Genomic DNA, 17517 nt, shown 5'->3' with positions numbered 1-17517 from the left:
AAATAAAGAACACAGCGAGATGCAACTTCCTGGCAGATTAAAACTGTGTGCCGGATCAAGACTCGAACTCGGGACCTTTGCCTTTCGCGGGCAAGTGGTCTACCTGCTTTCTTCCAGGAGTGCTAGTTCTGCAAGGTTCGCAGAAGAGCTTCTGTGAAGTTTGGAAAGTAGGAGACGAGGTACTGGCGGAAGTAAAGCTGTGAGGACAGGTGGTAGAGCAATTGCCCGCGAAAGGCAAAGGTCCCGAGTTCAAGTCTCGGTCCGGCACACAGTTTTAATCTGTCAGGAAGTTTCATATCAGCGCACACTCCGCTACAGAGTGAAAATCTCATTCTGGAAACACAACGAGAGTTGAACTGGCGATCTATGGACTACCCCAGCTTACGATTCTACAATGTTAACGACTTAGCCATACAGCCAGATTACAAAACCGTCTTCAGTTTAGTAGATGAAGCCCTCGGAAACCTTCAAAGGCCTTTTTCCCCCTGTCAAATTGTGAAAAACTTCGAGAACAGTCTGTTTCTCGCCAGTTTTTAACTATGTTGCGCGCTTGTGTTTCACTTCGAAGCAGGAAACAGCGTCAGCCATTTTTACGCTACGTATCAACAGCGCGACAATCAGAATACAACAGTACAGAGACTGCGACTCCATAGATTGTTCAAATAAAAACTACGTGAATAAATTATGATTAAGAAAACCGTTAATGGCTGTTAATACTTTAGGACACCTTAAGTTTCATTTACGAGTAACACGATGTCTAATACGTAAATAGGACCTACTTCCAACAGTAAGAGCCTGAACATACCTGTGGTTGATTGTTATGATGAACGAAGTATAGGTGACGCGGATCGCCTAGCCGTTAGAGTACCCTCATAGCACGCTCCTCAGTCTCGCAAGCAGTTTCCACGGGCGCCGCCAGAGCGCGGGCCGCTCGCTCGGCACCCCGTCGCTCAGCTGGCCGCGACCGGCCGGCGTCCGGCGTCAGACACAGGCTGGCACAGTGCTGGCGATGCGCCCCCCAGCGCCGCATGCGTCCGCGCTCCCTGCTGCTCGTCTCCCTGCTGGCGCTCGGATCCAGCCCGGCGCCCTTCTTCGCGCCTAACCCCCGCACCGGGCAGCAGGTCTGTCGCCTACCGTAGCCAGCGTCGCCGCAGCAGCCGAGCTCGCCCTCTCCCTGGTAAAACCCGCCATTCGCACCTCTTCTTCTGTAACTCTGTCCGAAATAGACTCCTTGCTCTCGACAAAAGTTGTTAATGTTAGAGCAATAACTAGTAATACTTATCTTCATTTGCTATTCCATTTTGTAGAAGTATTTAGATTCATAACAAGCCTAAAAACTCATAGAACTGTAAAGTGTTCCTGACTAAATGCTGAAGCTCTGTACTTTCTTTTAACGTATACGTAACAACTTTAAGATATTTTTTACTGTACAGACGTCTTGGAGCCAGTTCGTCTTATGCTCGTAAGTACAGTCCCATAAGAAATATCTTTGTTAATTATTTTTGTGTGCTTTACACTCTAATACAATTTCAGATCGAGTCATAATGACACCTACTGTGCCCATCACTAAATGTTTCTGGTGAATCTTATGGCGAAGCTACTTCTTGCTCACTGTAAATCGAACATTACCATTGGAAGAAACCTAATTATTAAATCACGAACGTGGAGAATAGGATCGCTCTCCTACGCTGAACTGTGATTTCGTAAGCGCTTTCAGTGCGCATCCTCCCTTTTGAATAAATTTTATGTCTGCATAGTTAATGGAAACAATAGCTTCCCTCATAACATGAGAATTAGATACTTCTTTCAGGTATTAATTTAGCTGAGTCATATCAAAAATGACCTAGCGACGGCGTTTTAATTCTGATCAGGCGGAATATGACAGTTGTGATGCTGACTGGATTACATAGAGCTTCAATCACACTTTTCATTTTAAAGCATATAACATTTGAAGTAAATGTTTATTAAAGTCAGCACTATTTTACACCGTTTAGATGCTTCGATGTATTTCGTTTACTTTAAGTGCAGTAGGAGAACATTTGGACGTACCAGCTTCATTTACAAGTCAACTAGGTGAGTTATTTGCTCCTGCATTTATAGTTTTCCAAAGAGAACATGTAAGCTACGACAAATCTCTATTTTTCAAACGGTGTTAGTCTTAAGACTACACTGTTCGCCTTCTGAGCTAGTGACTGCGAAGGTCTTGAGGCGGAAGAGAAAATTAGTTTATCTTTACAGCGCAGAAGATGCTCTGACGGATAGGCGACAGTTTACCGATGACACAATTGTGCACGGGAAAGTGTCGCCTGTGCGTGACTCTAGAGGGGCTACAGGATGACTTGGACGGAATTTCTGTTTGATGTGTTCAATGGCAGATTGCTTTAAAAGAAGAAAAATGCTAGTTAATGCTGATATGTAGGAAAAACTATGATGCAATGTTCGCAAACAATGTTAGTGGTGTTCTGCTTAACACGGTCGCAAATGCACAAAGTTACAGACAGACAGGAAATGGAACGAGCATTTAAGGTCCGTTTTAGGGAAGACGAATGGTTGACTTAGATTTGTTGCTAGAATTCTAGAAAAGTGTTGCTCATCTTTAAAGGAAACACCGTGTAGAACACTGGTGTGGCCGACTCTTGAGTACTGCTCTAGTGTTTGGGACTCACACCAGGTCGGACTACAGGAAGACATCGAAGCAGTTCATAGGCATTGGTTGCCAGTAGGTTCAATCAATACGCGATATTAAGGAAATGCTCCTTGAACTCAAGTGGAAATAACTGGAGGGAAGAAAGCATTATTTTCACAATTCACTATTGGGGAAGTTTAGAGAACTGGTATTTGCGACAGACTTTAGAACGATCCTACTGTCACCACACAAACATTTATAACAAGGTTTGGGAAGATAGCCAACGGCCTTGCCGCAGTGGTAACACCGGTTCCCATCAGATCACTGAAGTTAAGCGCTGTCGGGCTGGGCTAGCACTTGGATGGATGACCATCCGGTCTGCCGAGCGCTGTTGGCAGCGAGGTGCACTCAGCCCTTGTGAGGCAAACTGAGCAGCTACTTGACTGGGAAGCAGCGGCTCCGAACTCGGAAACTGGCACACGGCCGGGAGAGCGTGTGCTAACCACATGCCCCTCCATACCCGCATCCAGTGACGCCCATGGGCTGAGGATGACACGGCGGCGGGTCAGTACCGTTGGGCCTTCACGTCCTGTGCGGGAGTAGTTTAGTTTATCGGGAGTATAAGAGAAATAGGGGCTCGTACGATGCTTATAGGCTGTCGTTTTTTCCTCGCTCCCTTTTCGAGTGGTACAGGAAAGGGAATGAGTAGTAGTAGCTCAAGGTGCCCTTAGCCACGCACCGTATGCTGGCTTGAAGAGTAAGGACGCAGATGCAGATGTTTATCTAATAGTTTACACATCTATGCATCTCCTCCCTGCACTGCACAACGGAATATTCCAGATACCTTCTCTTCTGCTACATTTCAAATTACATGTAGTACTGTTTGCTTGGCGACGCTTCTGTTATACAGGCTGGGCTAAGATAGGCCACAACATACATCCAGAATGAGTAAATACAATGACTGGCAAAAAAAGTGAAGAACATAGAACGGGAGGAGCAAACGAAATGAAACTTTATGGTTGTAAGAGAATATGTGATGTTATTTCAGTGTTTACAAGATCGAGTCTAATTTGCAAACAACTTTACAGAATAAGCGCACTTATCGCTATGACATTGCATGTTTGTGCTCTGGATGCATCCAGGTTGGGAGGCATGTCATAATCCCGTTGTAACCTCACTGAGGCAAGGTTTTTTTCCCACGGCACGAGCCATGGCACTTTTTTCCCTCTGCTCTTCAAATCGCTACCCTCACTCGCGTTTCGTCCACTATCTATCACCTGATGGACAGTGTTAATGCGTAGTCCTACCCAGACGCACGGACAACATCACAGCCCAGCATCCTGTATCCACTTACTAGATAACTAACATGTTTACGGAGGTGACAGTAGAACTTTTGGTTTGGTCACCACGTTGGTGCGGGCGTGGAGGGGCCCCATCTCTTATTACTGAGGCAAGCTGGTCACAAATGTCGTAACTGTGTGCTCCCTGCCGCCGTTGGATAAGCAGCTGCAGCAGCAAGTCGTATACTCCTAGCTCACTCATTTGTTACATAGTTTAATTCTTAATTTCTTTGCGTGTTTTTGGTACTTGCATTGTTTAATTCATAAATTTCGGGCGTATTATAGTATTTGAGAGTTGTAGCATCGCGTTTTAGTACCTGAATAGTGTAAAATCGCGTAGTCTCCTTCCGCCGCCGAGCTGTGTGTCAGCAGTGCGCAAGTAGCAGCATTACTGCATTTACTAGGCAATCTTGTATTTTAATAACCGTTTAAATTTTGTGTCGATTTGTTTGCGCCCTCTGTAGATTAGTTCAGAAGTTCTTTGCACAACAGTTTTTAACATGGATAAGGACTGCAACTGCTGTGTTCGTCTGCAGGCTGAGTTGGCACCCCTTCGCTCCCAGCTTCAGGCAGTGTTGGCTTCGGTCACACAGCTTGAGGCTGTTGCCAATGGGCATCACTGTGGGGCTCCGGATGGGGGTTTGTCGGGGACGGCCAGCTCGTCCCACGCATCCCCCGATCGGACTACGACTGTGGTTGCCCGGGATACTGCCCGCATTGAGGCTGATCCCTCACCTGTGGTAGAGTGGGAGGTCGCCTCAAGGTGTGGCAGGGAGCAAAAGACATTCCGGAGGGCTGAACGGAAGGCCTCTCCAGTTTGTCTGACGAACCGGTTTCAGGCTCTGTCTCAGTCTGATACTGACCATCGGCCTGACATGGCTGCTTGTCCTGTTCCAGAGCTTGCCCCTCAGTCTGCAAGATCCGGGCGGTCGCAGAGGGTGGGCTTATTGGTAGTTGGGAGCTCCAACGTCAGGCGCGTAATGGGGCCCCTTAGGGAAATGGCAGCAAGAGAGGGGAAGAAAACCAATGTGCACTCCGTGTGCATACCGGGGGGAGTCACTCCAGATGTGGAAAGGGTCCTTCCGGATGCCATGAAGGGTACAGGGTGCACCCATCTGCAGGTGGTCGCTCATGTCGGCACCAATGATGTGTGTCGCTATGGATCGGAGGAAATCCTCTCTGGCTTCCGGCGGCTATCTGATTTGGTGAAGACTGCCAGTCTCGCTAGCGGGATGAAAGCAGAGCTCACCATCTGCAGCATCGTCGACAGGACTGACTGCGGACCTTTGGTACAGAGCCGAGTGCAGGGTCTCAATCAGAGGCTGAGACGGTTCTGCGACCATGTGGGCTGCAGATTCCTCGACTTGCACCATAGGGTGGTGGGGTTTCGGGTTCCGCTGGATAGGTCAGGAGTCCACTACACGCAACAAGCGGCTACACGGGTAGCAGGGGTTGTGTGGCGTGGGCTGGGCGATTTTTTAGGTTAGATGGCCTTGGGCAAGTACAGAAAGGGCAACAGCCTCAACGGGTGCGGGGCAAACTCAGGACATGCGGGGACCAAGCAGCAATCGGTATTGTAATTGTCAACTGTCGAAGCTGCGTTGGTAAAGTACCGGAACTTCAAGCGCTGATAGAAAGCACCGAAGCTGAAATCGTTATAGGTACAGAAAGTTGGCTGAAGCCAGAGATAAATTCAGCCGAAATTTTTACAAAGGCACAGACGGGTTTAGAAAGGATAGATTGCATGCAACCGGTGGTGGCGTGTTTGTCGCTGTTAGTAGTAGTTTATCCTGTAGTGTAGTAGAAGTGGATAGTTCCTGTGAAATATTATGGGTGGAGGTTACACTCAACAACCGAGCTAAGTTAATAATTGGCTCCTTTTACCGACCTCCCGACTCAGCAGCATTAGTGGCAGAACAACTGAGAGAAAATTTGGAATACATTTCACATAAATTTTCTCAGCATGTTATAGTCTTAGGTGGAGATTTCAATTTACCAGATATAGACTGGGACACTCAGATGTTTAGGACGGGTGGCAGGGACAGAGCATCGAGTGACATTATACTGAGTGCACTATCCGAAAATTATCTCGAGCAATTAAACAGAGAACTGACTCGTGGAGATAACATCTTGGACCTACTGATAACAAACAGACCCAAACTTTTCGACTCTGTATGTGCAGAACAGGGAATCAGTGATCATAAGGCCGTTGCAGCATCCCTGAATATGGAAGTTAATAGGAATATAAAAAAAAGGGAGGAAGGTTTATCTGTTTAGCAAGAGTAATAGAAGGCAGATTTCAGACTACCTAACAGATCAAAACGAAAATTTCTGTTCCGACACACAATGTTGAGTGTTTATGGAAAAAGTTCAAGGCAATCGTAAAATGCGTTTTAGACAGGTACGTGCCGAGTAAAACTGTGAGGGACGGGAAAAACCCACCGTGGTACAACAACAAAGTTAGGAAACTACTGCGAAAGCAAAGAGAGCTTCACTCCAAGTTTAAACGCAGCCAAAACCTCTCAGACAAACAGAAGCTAAACGATGCCAAAGTTAGCGTAAGGAGGGCTATGCGTGAAGCGTTCAGTGAATTCGAAAGTAAAATTCTATGTACCGACTTGACAGAAAATCCTAGGAAGTTCTGGTCTTACGTTAAATCAGTAAGTGGCTCGAAACAGCATATCCAGATACTCCAGGATGATGATGGCATTGAAACAGAGGATGACACGCGTAAAGCTGAAATACTAAACACCTTTTTCCAAAGCTGTTTCACAGAGGAAGACCGCACTGCAGTTCCTTCTCTAAATCCTCGCACAAACGAAAAAATGGCTGATATCGAAATAAGTGTCCAAGGAATAGGAAAGCAACTGGAATCACTCAACAGAGGAAAGTCCACTGGACCTGACGGGATACCAATTCGATTCTACACAGAGTACGCGAAAGAACTTGCCCCCCTTCTAACAGCCGTGTACCGCAAGTCTCTAGAGGAACGGAAGGTTCCAAATGATTGGAAAAGAGCACAGGTAGTCCCAGTCTTCAAGAAGGGTCGTCGAGCAGATGCGCAAAACTATAGACCTATATCTCTGACGTCGATCTGTTGTAGAATTTTAGAACATGTTTTTTGCTCGAGTATCATGTCGTTTTTGGAAACCCAGAATCTACTATGTAGGAATCAACATGGTTCCGGAAACAGCGATCATGTGAGACCCAACTCGCTTTATTTGTTCATGAGACCCAGAAAATATTAAATACAGGCTCCCAGGTAGATGCTATTTTTCTTGACTTCCGGAAGGCGTTCGATACAGTTCCGCACTGTCGCCTGATAAACAAAGTAAGAGCCTACGGAATATCAGACCAGCTGTGTGGCTGGATTGAAGAGTTTTTAGCAAACAGAACACAGCATGTTGTTATCAATGGAGAGACGTCTACAGACGTTAAAGTAACCTCTGGCGTGCCACAGGGGAGTGTTATGGGATCATTGCTTTTCACAATATATATAAATGACCAAGTAGATAGTGTCGGAAGTTCCATACGGCTTTTCGCGGATGATGCTGTGGTATACACAGGAGTTGCAGCATTAGAAAATTGTAGCGAAATGCAGGAAGATCTGCAGCGGATAGGCACTTGGTGCAGGGAGTGGCAACTGTCCCTTAACATAGACATATGTAATGTATTGCGAATACATAGAAAGAAGGATCCTTTATTGTACGATTATATGATAGCGGAACAAACACTGGTAGCAGTTACTTCTGTAAAATATCTGGGAGTATGCGTGCGGAACGATTTGAAGTGGAATGATCACATAAAATTAATTGTTGGTAAGGCGGGTACCAGGTTGAGATTCATTGGGAGAGTGCTTAGAAAATGTAGTCCATCAACAAAGGAGGTGGCTTACAAAACACTCGTTCGACCTATACTTGAGTATTGCTCATCAGTGTGGGATCCGTACCAGATCGGGTTGACGGAGGAGATAGAGAAGATCCAAAGAAGAGCGGCGCGTTTCGTCACAGGGTTATTTGGTAACCGTGATAGCGTTACGGAGATGTTTAATAAACTCAAGTGGCAGACTCTGCAAGAGAGGCGCTCTGCATCGCGGTGTAGCTTGCTCACCAGGTTTGGAGAGGGTGCGTTTCTGGATGAGGTATCGAATATATTGCTTCCCCCTACTTATACCTCCCGAGGAGATCACGACTGTAAAATTAGAGAGATTACAGCGCGCACGGAGGCTTTCAGACAGTCGTTCTTCCCGCGAACCATACGCGACTGGAACAGGAAAGGGAGGTAATGACAGTGGCACGTAAAGTGCCCTCCGCCACACACCGTTGGGTGGATTGCGGAGTATAAATGTAGATGTAGATGTAGAACTGGTCGTTAATATCCTGGATACTGACAGTGGCACAGTGTTGATGTTCCAGCTGGTCCCAATCATGTTTTGTCTGGGACAGATCTGGGAATCTCACTGGTCACGGGAGTAACTCAAGTTGACAGAGACACGTGACATATGCGGTCGAGCTTTGTCCTGCTGAAAAACGACACTACGATACGGTCGCGGGAAAGGTGACACGTGACGACATAGGATCTCCGTCTACATCGCTGTGCCGTAACAGTTCCCTCAGTCACTACCCGCCTTGACCTAAAGTCACAGGCGATGGCTCTCCTCACCCTAGCGCCAGAAATAACACCGCTGTGCCTCGCGAAAACATTGGAAGAACGGGACCTGTTCCCAGGTTATCGTCATATTCACTGACGGTGGTCATCCGTTGTATGCAGAACCGCGATTCATCGCTGAATGCAATGGGATGTCATTCATCAACAGTCCATGCTTCCTGGTCAAGGCACCACCCCAGACGCAGCCGTTTGTATTGCGGTGTTGACGGCACAGTACGCACGGGACTGGCTTCTGCTAGTGTCGACCAATGATGCGGGATATAGTAGATTTCGTGTTCTCGGATGGCAGGCACTGTTGTGAATGGATTGCAGTACAATACGACGATCCTCCCTTGGGGTGAACACACATGATCGAGCAGAACCTTTACAACAAGTATGCCTGCCCTCACATTCCCATGCAGTCCAACATCGCACCATTGTAACATCCAAATGCCCCTCAAATGTGGGTACTGTACGATATGACCAGCTTCTAAATGGATACCCACATTGACGCCACTTTCAAACTCAGTCAGGTGTTGATAGTGTTGTCTCACAGGAGTACGCGGCAGCTCCGTATTTTTCACAGTGATCACTCAACATGTGACTCTATATATTCTACGAGGCCTGGTAACAACACTAAACTTGAACAACACTACTGCACTCTGGTAGCCGTTCTACCTGTCACAGAACTGCAACTCTATAATCATTTACATACTCGCTGTTGGTGTGGACTAGTACGAAGCTACATCGACATCCGACCATGTCTTCTGGTTGCTCTACTTTTTTTGTTAAACAGTGTATATAGAGGCATATTTCCGCCAAGATACAAAGAATAACAACAGTATTTTTCTGCGGTACGAAAGAGGTGTGGTAGTTCGGCAAGTTTCGCAGAAGAGCTTCCGTGAAGTTTGGAAGTTAGGGGACGAGGTACTGTCGGAAGTGAAGCTGTGAGGAGGGGGCGTGTGTTGTTCTTGGATAGGTCAGTTGGTTGCCGGCACGGTAGGTCAGCGTGTTTGCTCAGAGGGTTAGCCGCCCTGTGAAATAAAAAAAAAAATAATGGCTCTGAGCGCTATGGGACTTAACATCTATGGTCATCAGTCCCCTAGAACTTAGAATTACCCCGAGTTATGAAACCGAAGCAGAGTCAAACAACACCCAGGCTGTGGCAAAGCAATGTCTCCGTAATATCCTTTCTTCCAAGTGTGCAAGTTCTGCAAGTTTAGCAGAAGAGTTTCCGTGAAGTTTGGAAGGTAGGGGACGAGGTACTGGCGGAAGTAAAGCTATGAGGAGGGGGGCGTGTGTCGTGGTTGGATAGCTAAGTTGGTAGACCACTTGACTGCGAAAGACAAAGGTCCCAAGTTCGATTCTCGGTCCGGCACACAGTTTTAATCTGCCAGGAAGTTTCATATCAGCGCACACTCCGCTGCAGAGTGAAAATTTCATTCATGAAACCGATGTGTTTTTTATTTTGCGATATATTTTTTCAGTAACAAATGGAAACGACATTCTACGAGGACTTCTACTACATGCATCCTACTGATCTAAAATTAATATACAAACAACCATCGCGCCGCCAAGAGAAAATGTCTATCAAACGTCTGCTGTGCTGTACCAATTGTCAGGCACGATTCGTGTCTTTATTATGGCGATTATAATAAAGTCGTCAAAATATTTACCTTAACTATTGATACCTGCTATAATCCGATTGTCAACAGACAATACTGCAATCTGAATTCCATCTTCAGTTACTACAGGCCCGTTTTATAAGCCATTACATGTCTTAAGGGAGTGGAGGGTGTTTCATTGCAGGCCTCATGCTTTGTTTTTTCCCGCAGATAAAAGTCCAAGTTGTTAAGTCCGGTGAATGTACAGACCTCTTTGTGTTTCCCAACCGACTGATTCAAAGTTCTCCAAATGTTCTGGTGACAGTGAGTGTAATTATCGGTGCGAAATGGTGCAGCATGGCAGAAGTTTTTGGCACCCCTACTGCAGATAGCGGGACTATGGATTGCAGATGCGCTACCTTATTACTTTTTCATCAACTAAGACATAATTTATGACTTTGAAGACTTCTTAGAGGGCTCTTCCCAATGCTGCAATTCTTAAAAAAAAATATATCACAATTTAGCACTTACACAGGATGATTTTCTTCCACCGATACACGAGACAAAAAAGGTCTAATGAAATATGTCCGGGAATGGATGGTTTCCTTGCTAGAGATCATTTATCCAGTCATACTTTGTTACAGAGACTGCGGTCTAATAAGCGCTGTACTATGAAGCCACAGTTACAGTATGTATGGTTTCCTCCTGTTCCTCATACGTCATGACCTAGCGCCCTCTCCTGCCATAGTAATTGATAATATTGTGCCCGATTCATTTCTCTTGCTGACTCACCTTGTAGGGATGAGGTACAGCGTTTACACAGTGGTTCCGTATTCGATTCGAGCCGGCCGTGGTGGCCGTGCGGTTCTAGGCGCTTCAGTCCGGAACCGCGTGACTGCTACGGTCGCAGGTTCGAATCCTGCCTCGGGCATGGATGTATGTGATGTGCTTAGGTTAGTTAGGTTTAAGTAGTTCTAAATTCTAGGGGACTGATGACCTAAGATGTTAAGTCCCATAGTCTTCAGAGCCATTTGAACCATTTGAACCATTCGATTCGAGAGCTTGCCGACATGGTGTTTACTTACGGAAAGGCAAATGACAGCAGGCGGTGGTAAGCAACGTTGTATCAGGAGATCAATCTTCGCCGACAACAACCACAGCAGTCAATGTTTGCAACAGTGTTTTTCCATTTGTATGAGACAGGGTCATTTCAGGAAGCAGAAAATCATGATGGATGTACCCGAAATATTCGGAGACCAGACTCGTAGGAAAATGTGATTAGCACTGAGGAAGGCGATGGCCGTGTCAGTACCAGGCAGTTGGTCCGCCAGTACACTGTAAGCAGACGACCATCCGGACATTCTCCATGGCAATTGTTGCTACCCTGTGTTGGGGTACATGGAAACTATTTTGAACACAAACTGTAACTGTGGTTGCATGGTGCAGCGTGTATTAGATCGCAGTCTCTGTAACAATGTGGATTGAATAAATGGTCCTTAGCACGGAAACCATGCATTTCCGGACATAAGTTCATTAGACCTCCTTTGTGCCGTATCCTCTCAACGATCAGTCCCTGGAATCTGTACAGTAGAAAAAAAATCTCCCTGAATACGTTAAAAATTAGTTTCGAACTTCGTAAAATTGGAAATCTGTGGTAAGGTCGTATGGGACCAAACTGCTAAGGTCGTCGGTCCCTAAGCTTACACAATGTGTAATCTAAGTTAAACTAACTTACGCTAAAGACGACAAACACACCCATGCCCGAGGGAGGACTCGAACCTCCGACGGAGGGGTGGGGGGGTGGGGTGGGGAGGGTGGGGGGGGGGGAGCCGCGCGGACCGTTCAAGACGCCTTGAACCTCGCGGCTACCCCGCGTAGCGTAAAATTCGGGTTATTGTCCACAATAACTTAGCGAAACCTTCACATTAATATACATTGTCTGATTGAAAGTATCCGGACTTCCCTGTGTAAAGCGGAAATCAACACTAGATGTCACGAGAGGATGACATACCAGTATAAAAGGAGGCGGATGTGTCGTGCGTTGTCAATAGAGAAGCAATAACAGCAGTCAGGAGAGCTTAGTGACTTCGAACGTGGAATAGTCACTGAGGAGCACTTCAATCCTTCTAATGTGGCTCATGTCGACTGCTGGTGATGTGATTGTGAAGTGGAAACGCAAAGAAACAGCCATAGATAAACAAAGAACAAGAAGACTTCTTGTACTGACGAACACGGACCATCGAGCATTGCGTAGAGTGGTTGTAAAAAATCACATGAAGACAGCGGAAATAACTACTCGTGAGTTTCAAAGTGTCACCACCAGTCCATCTAGCACAATTAGTGTGCGTAATGAATTACAACAATGAGGCAAAATACTCAGGCAGTTCTTCATAAGCCACACACACTTTTCTGTAGGGAATACTAAGCGACGATGGAGGTGGTGTAAAGAGGGACGTCATTGGTCAGTGGATGACTGGAAATGAGTGGTTTGGAGTGGTGAATCATGTTACACTCGTGCGCTGTGGCAATCCGATGGAAGGGTCCGAGCTTGGTGACTGCCTGGAGCACGTTACCTGTCGTCACGTGTAATGCCCACATTGAAGTACGCAGGATATGCTGTTACAATTTGAAGATGTTGTCCGTGTTCAGGGTGCGGTCCCCTTATTGTACTTAAGGAGAAGCATTTTACAGCTTCGTGTACATCGTGCAGCAGAGGAACAGTTATGAGACGATGACTTTACCAGCATGACCATGTAGTCTGTCCGCCCCGATAGCTGAATGGTCAGCGTGACGGACTGCCGTCCTAAGGGACCCGGGTTCGATTCCCAGCTGGGTCGGGGATTTTCTCCGCTCAGAGACTGGGTATTGTCTTCATCATCATCCCCATCTGCCGCGCAGGTCGCCCTATGTGGCGTCGAATGTAATAAGACCTGCACCAAGGCGAACCTCTCGGCCAATGTCGCCAAACGCTCATTTCCATTTACCATGCAGTCTGTCACAGAGCAGCATCTGTAGGGCAATAGTTTGTGAACAACAACATTCCTGAAACGGACTGGCCTGCCCCAAAGTCCCGATACTAACTCAATTAAACACCTATGGAACTTCACTCCAGATCTCAGCAACCAATATCACTCTCACAAAAAGGTTCGGAACACTGCTGCAGAAACAACGAAAAAAATATGACAAATTTAAACGTACGCAAAATCTTCAAGATTGGCGATATTTTACAGAAGCTCGAAATTTATCGCGGACTTCAATGTGAGATGCTTATAATAGTTTCCAAAACGCAACATTGTCTCGCAACCTGGCAGAAAACCCAAAGAGACTGTGGCCGCATATGAAGTAGGTTAGCGGCAATAGCAATAGAAGTAGCAATGGAGATATTATTGAAGACAGTGCTGCCAAAGCAGAGTTACTGAACACATAATTCCGAAATGCCTTCACCAAAGAAGACAAAATAAATATTGCAGAATTCGAATCAAGAACAGCTACCAACATGAATAACGTAGAAGCAGATATCCTCGGTGGCTAAATCACTTAATAAAAGCACGTCTTCCGGTCCAGACTGTATACCAGTTAAGTTCCTTTCAGAGTACGCTGATACAATAGCTCCATACTTAACAATCATACACAACCGTTCGCCCGACGAAACATCAGTACCCAAAGACCGGAAAATTGCACAGATCACACTAATATTCAAGAATGGTAGTAGGAGTAACCCACTAAATTACAGGCTCATATCGTTAATGTCGATATACACAAGGATTTTTTAATATATAATGTGTTCGAACATTATGAATTACCTCGAAGAGAACGGTCTATTGACACACAGTCAACACGGATTTAGGAAACATCATTCTTGTGAAACACTTTACTCACATGAAGTGTTCAGCGCTATTGACAAGGGATTTCAAATTTATTTCATGTTTCTAGATTTCCAGGAGGCTTTTGACGCTGTACTACACAAGGGACTTGTAGTGAAATTGCGTGCTTATGGAATATGCTCTCAGTTATGTGACAGATTCGTGATTTCCTGTGAGAGAGGTCACAGTTCGTAGTAATTGACCGAAAGTTATCCAGTAAAACAGATGTGATCTCTGCCGTTCGCCAAGGTAGTGTTATAGACCTTAAACGATTTAGGAGGCAATCTGAGCAGCCGTCTTAGATTGTTTGCAGATGATGCTGTCGTTTATCGTCTAGTATAATCAACAGAAGATCAAACCAAATTGTAAAACGACTTAGAAAAGTTATCTATATGGTGCAAAAATTGACTAGAGGCTGCTGTGCGGCATTTTGCCGCGAAGTATTGCGTTTCAGACTTTGCTGGAGCTTTTGCCAAAACACTTCCAGTTTTCAACTCTTACGCAAACAGTTTCTGTCCCCTGACACCAGGATGATCTCAATACGTTCGGACTGTGTTAACAACGTCAGCTCCAAGATCACCTGTAAGGGGGAAAAGCTACGCTCAAGTGAAAGGGCCATTGTTTGTCTCGAATGATTCTGTATTATCTCTATTATTAGATATTGAGCATAAGCTCCATTTGACAGGAACGGAAAAAGAAATGAATCTTGACCATAGGCGTCGTAAAAGTTGTTTAAGTCTGTATGTATTAAAAGCATGAGTAGGGGCAGACTGGGATTGAAGCTTGATGATCCCGAAATATCTTAACCACTCTCGACATTGGAGTTACCACGCAGCAGAAATAAAAAAAAATTAAAAGCTCCGCACCGCATAATGTCAGCATTTGCTATCTGTTGGTGGAATACTCGCATTCTGATAATTCTTCAGTTTTACCAATAACATATGTGTTTGCCGATGCAGCTGTGCTTTACCAAAAGAAAACAATTTCCAATTTAAAGTAAATCACACAATTAAAAGAAACCAATATTGCATTCAGCGAATATGTATTTCCTCCCTTCGCGATAGTATTTAGTCTCACTCGATATACAATGAAAGTAAATGAAACTTAATGTAGTTCCTTGTAGTGTTGTTAATTTCCGGAACTTAGGAACAAATCGAACTTCGCATTTCCGGTACAGTGACCAACGAGTTTACTTTTCACGACAATCAGAGATATTCTTTTAGAAGGAGCAAACACCACAGAGGAAGAATAAGGAATGATGGCGCTGCAGACCAAAGCGCACCATAGACGGTCAATAATTTTGGGCAGTATTTCCTGATGCGTCATAATCCGTAGGCGGAACCCATGAAAAATACGGGGGGGGGGGGGGGGGGGGGTGTTGTAACGAGTGTTGCCTTGCCCGATGTAATCGTATATCACAAATGCTCGGCTACGTCCGGGGCCAGGCGGGAAATCGTTATATCAGTGAAAAGGTGCCTAATAAGGTTCTTATCTTCGTCATATATTATCGAGGGGGTGAATCTATTTAAACACGCAGCTACGAAAGATTAATGTTGTTTCGAATTGTAACTCACTCCTGCTGGAGACGATAGCTGCAACTTCTAAGACACGTACTGTCATGTGCTGTGATATATACCACTGGGTCTGTATATCTCGTTGACCCCGACTAAGTTTCTCACTATACGTAAAGATATGTTGCAGAGTGCCGGCCGAAGTGGCCGTGCGGGTAAGGCGCTGCAGTCTGGAACCGCAAGACCGCTACGGTCGCAGGTTCGAATCCTGCCTCGGGCATGGATGTGTGTGATGTCCTTAGGTTAGTTAGGTTTAAGTAGTTCTAAGTTCTAGGGGACTGATAACCACAGCAGTTGAGTCCCATAGTGCTCAGAGCCATTTGAACCATTTGAGTACTTAGCCTTATACCGATGAGGGGAAAGGAGCGTTCCTGCCGGGCATACTTTTAGTTGATGTGCAATTTGACTGTAACTAATTGCTGGCGTAAAAAAAAACTAAGCTTACACACTATTTAACCTAGATTATCCTAAGGACAAACACACACACCCTTGCCCGTGGGAGGATTCGAACCTCCGCCGCGACCAGCCTCACAGTTCATGACTGCAACGCCTACGACCGCTCGGCTAATCCCGCGCGGCTGCTGGCGTAAGCTCGGGACGCTAAACCTAATCTTCCTTCCTTCCTTCCTTAATGGCCTAAGATCTTAGCAATCATATACAACCGCTCACTTGACGAAAGGTCTGTTCCTAAAGACAGGAAAGTAGCACAGGTCACACCAGTATTCAAGAAAGGAAATATGAGTAACCCATTGAATTACAGACCCATGTCACTGACCTCAATTTGCAGTAGGATTTTGGAGCATATACTGTACTTTAACATTATGAATCACATTGAAGAAAATGACTTATTGATACATAACCAACACGGATTCAGATAATATCGTTCTTGTTCAACACGGCTAGTTCTTTATTCCCATGAAGTAACGAGTGCTATCGACAGGGGGTCTCAGATCGATTCCATATTCCTAGATTTCCAGAAGGCTTTTCATACCGTTCCTCACAAGCGACTATTAATCAAATTGCGTGCATATGGAGTATCGTCTCGGTTATGTCACTGGCTTCGTGATTTCCTCTCAGAGAGGTCACAGTTTGTAATGATAGACGGTAAATCATCGAGTAGAACAGAAGTGATACCTGGCGTTCCGCAAGGTAGTGTCATAGGCCCTCTGCTGTTTCTGATTTACATAAATGATCTAGGTGATAATCTGAACAGCCCTCTTAGATTGTTTGCAGATGAAGCTGTAATTTACCGTCTAGTAAAATCATCAATCGATGAATTCCAATTACAAAATGATCAAGAGAGAGTTTCTCTATGGTGCGAAAAGTGGCAATTGGCACTAAATAAAGAAAAGTGTAAAGTCATCCACATGGGATTGACGGAGGACATTGAAAAAGTGCAAAGAAGGGCAGCTCGTTTCGTGTTATCGCGGAGTAGGAGTGACAGTGTCACTGATATGATACGCGAGTTGGAGTGGCAGTCACTGAAACAAAGGCGGTTTTCTTTGCGGCGACATTTATGAAATTTCAATCGCCAACTTTATCTTCCAAATGCGAAAATATTTTGTTGACACCCACCTACGTAGGGAGAAAAAATGGTTCAAATGGCTCTGAGCACACTTCTGAGGTCATCAGTCCCCTAGAACTTAGAACTACTTAAACCTAACTAACCTAAGGACATCACACACATCCATGCTCGAGGCAGGATTCGAACCTGCGACCGTAGCGGTCGCGCGGTTCCAGACTGTAGCGCCTTTAACCGCTCGGCCACTCCGGCCGGCAGGGAGAAATGATCATCATAATAAAATAAGAGAAATCAGAGCTCGAACGGAAAGATTTAGGTGTTCCTTTTTCCCACGCGCCATTCTA

The 17517-nt window shown here is 45.5% G+C and overlaps 1 protein-coding gene and 1 pseudogene across 2 annotated transcripts in view; both read left to right on the top strand.

Moving 5' to 3' along the window:
* Positions 1–971: 971 nt before the first annotated feature.
* Positions 972–17517, top strand: part of LOC126262333 (adenylate kinase isoenzyme 1) — a 127856-nt gene continuing 111310 nt past the window's right edge. Inside the window, exon 1 of one of the 2 annotated variants that reach the window (XM_049958891.1) lies at positions 972–1121. In XM_049958891.1, the coding sequence (XP_049814848.1) occupies positions 1029–1121 (93 nt within the window). In that variant the 5' untranslated portion in view covers positions 972–1028. Of the gene's footprint in view, positions 1178–17517 lie in introns of both variants that reach the window. The other variant, XM_049958892.1, reaches the window with a different exon arrangement.
* On the top strand, positions 2906–3023 carry LOC126263824 (5S ribosomal RNA; annotated as a pseudogene).

The sequence above is a fragment of the Schistocerca nitens genome, chromosome 6 (genome assembly GCF_023898315.1).
Source record: "Schistocerca nitens isolate TAMUIC-IGC-003100 chromosome 6, iqSchNite1.1, whole genome shotgun sequence".
Lineage (NCBI taxonomy): Eukaryota > Metazoa > Arthropoda > Insecta > Orthoptera > Acrididae > Schistocerca > Schistocerca nitens.
Note: the sequence above shows the minus strand (reverse complement) of the source record. Positions and strands in the feature narration are given on the sequence as shown.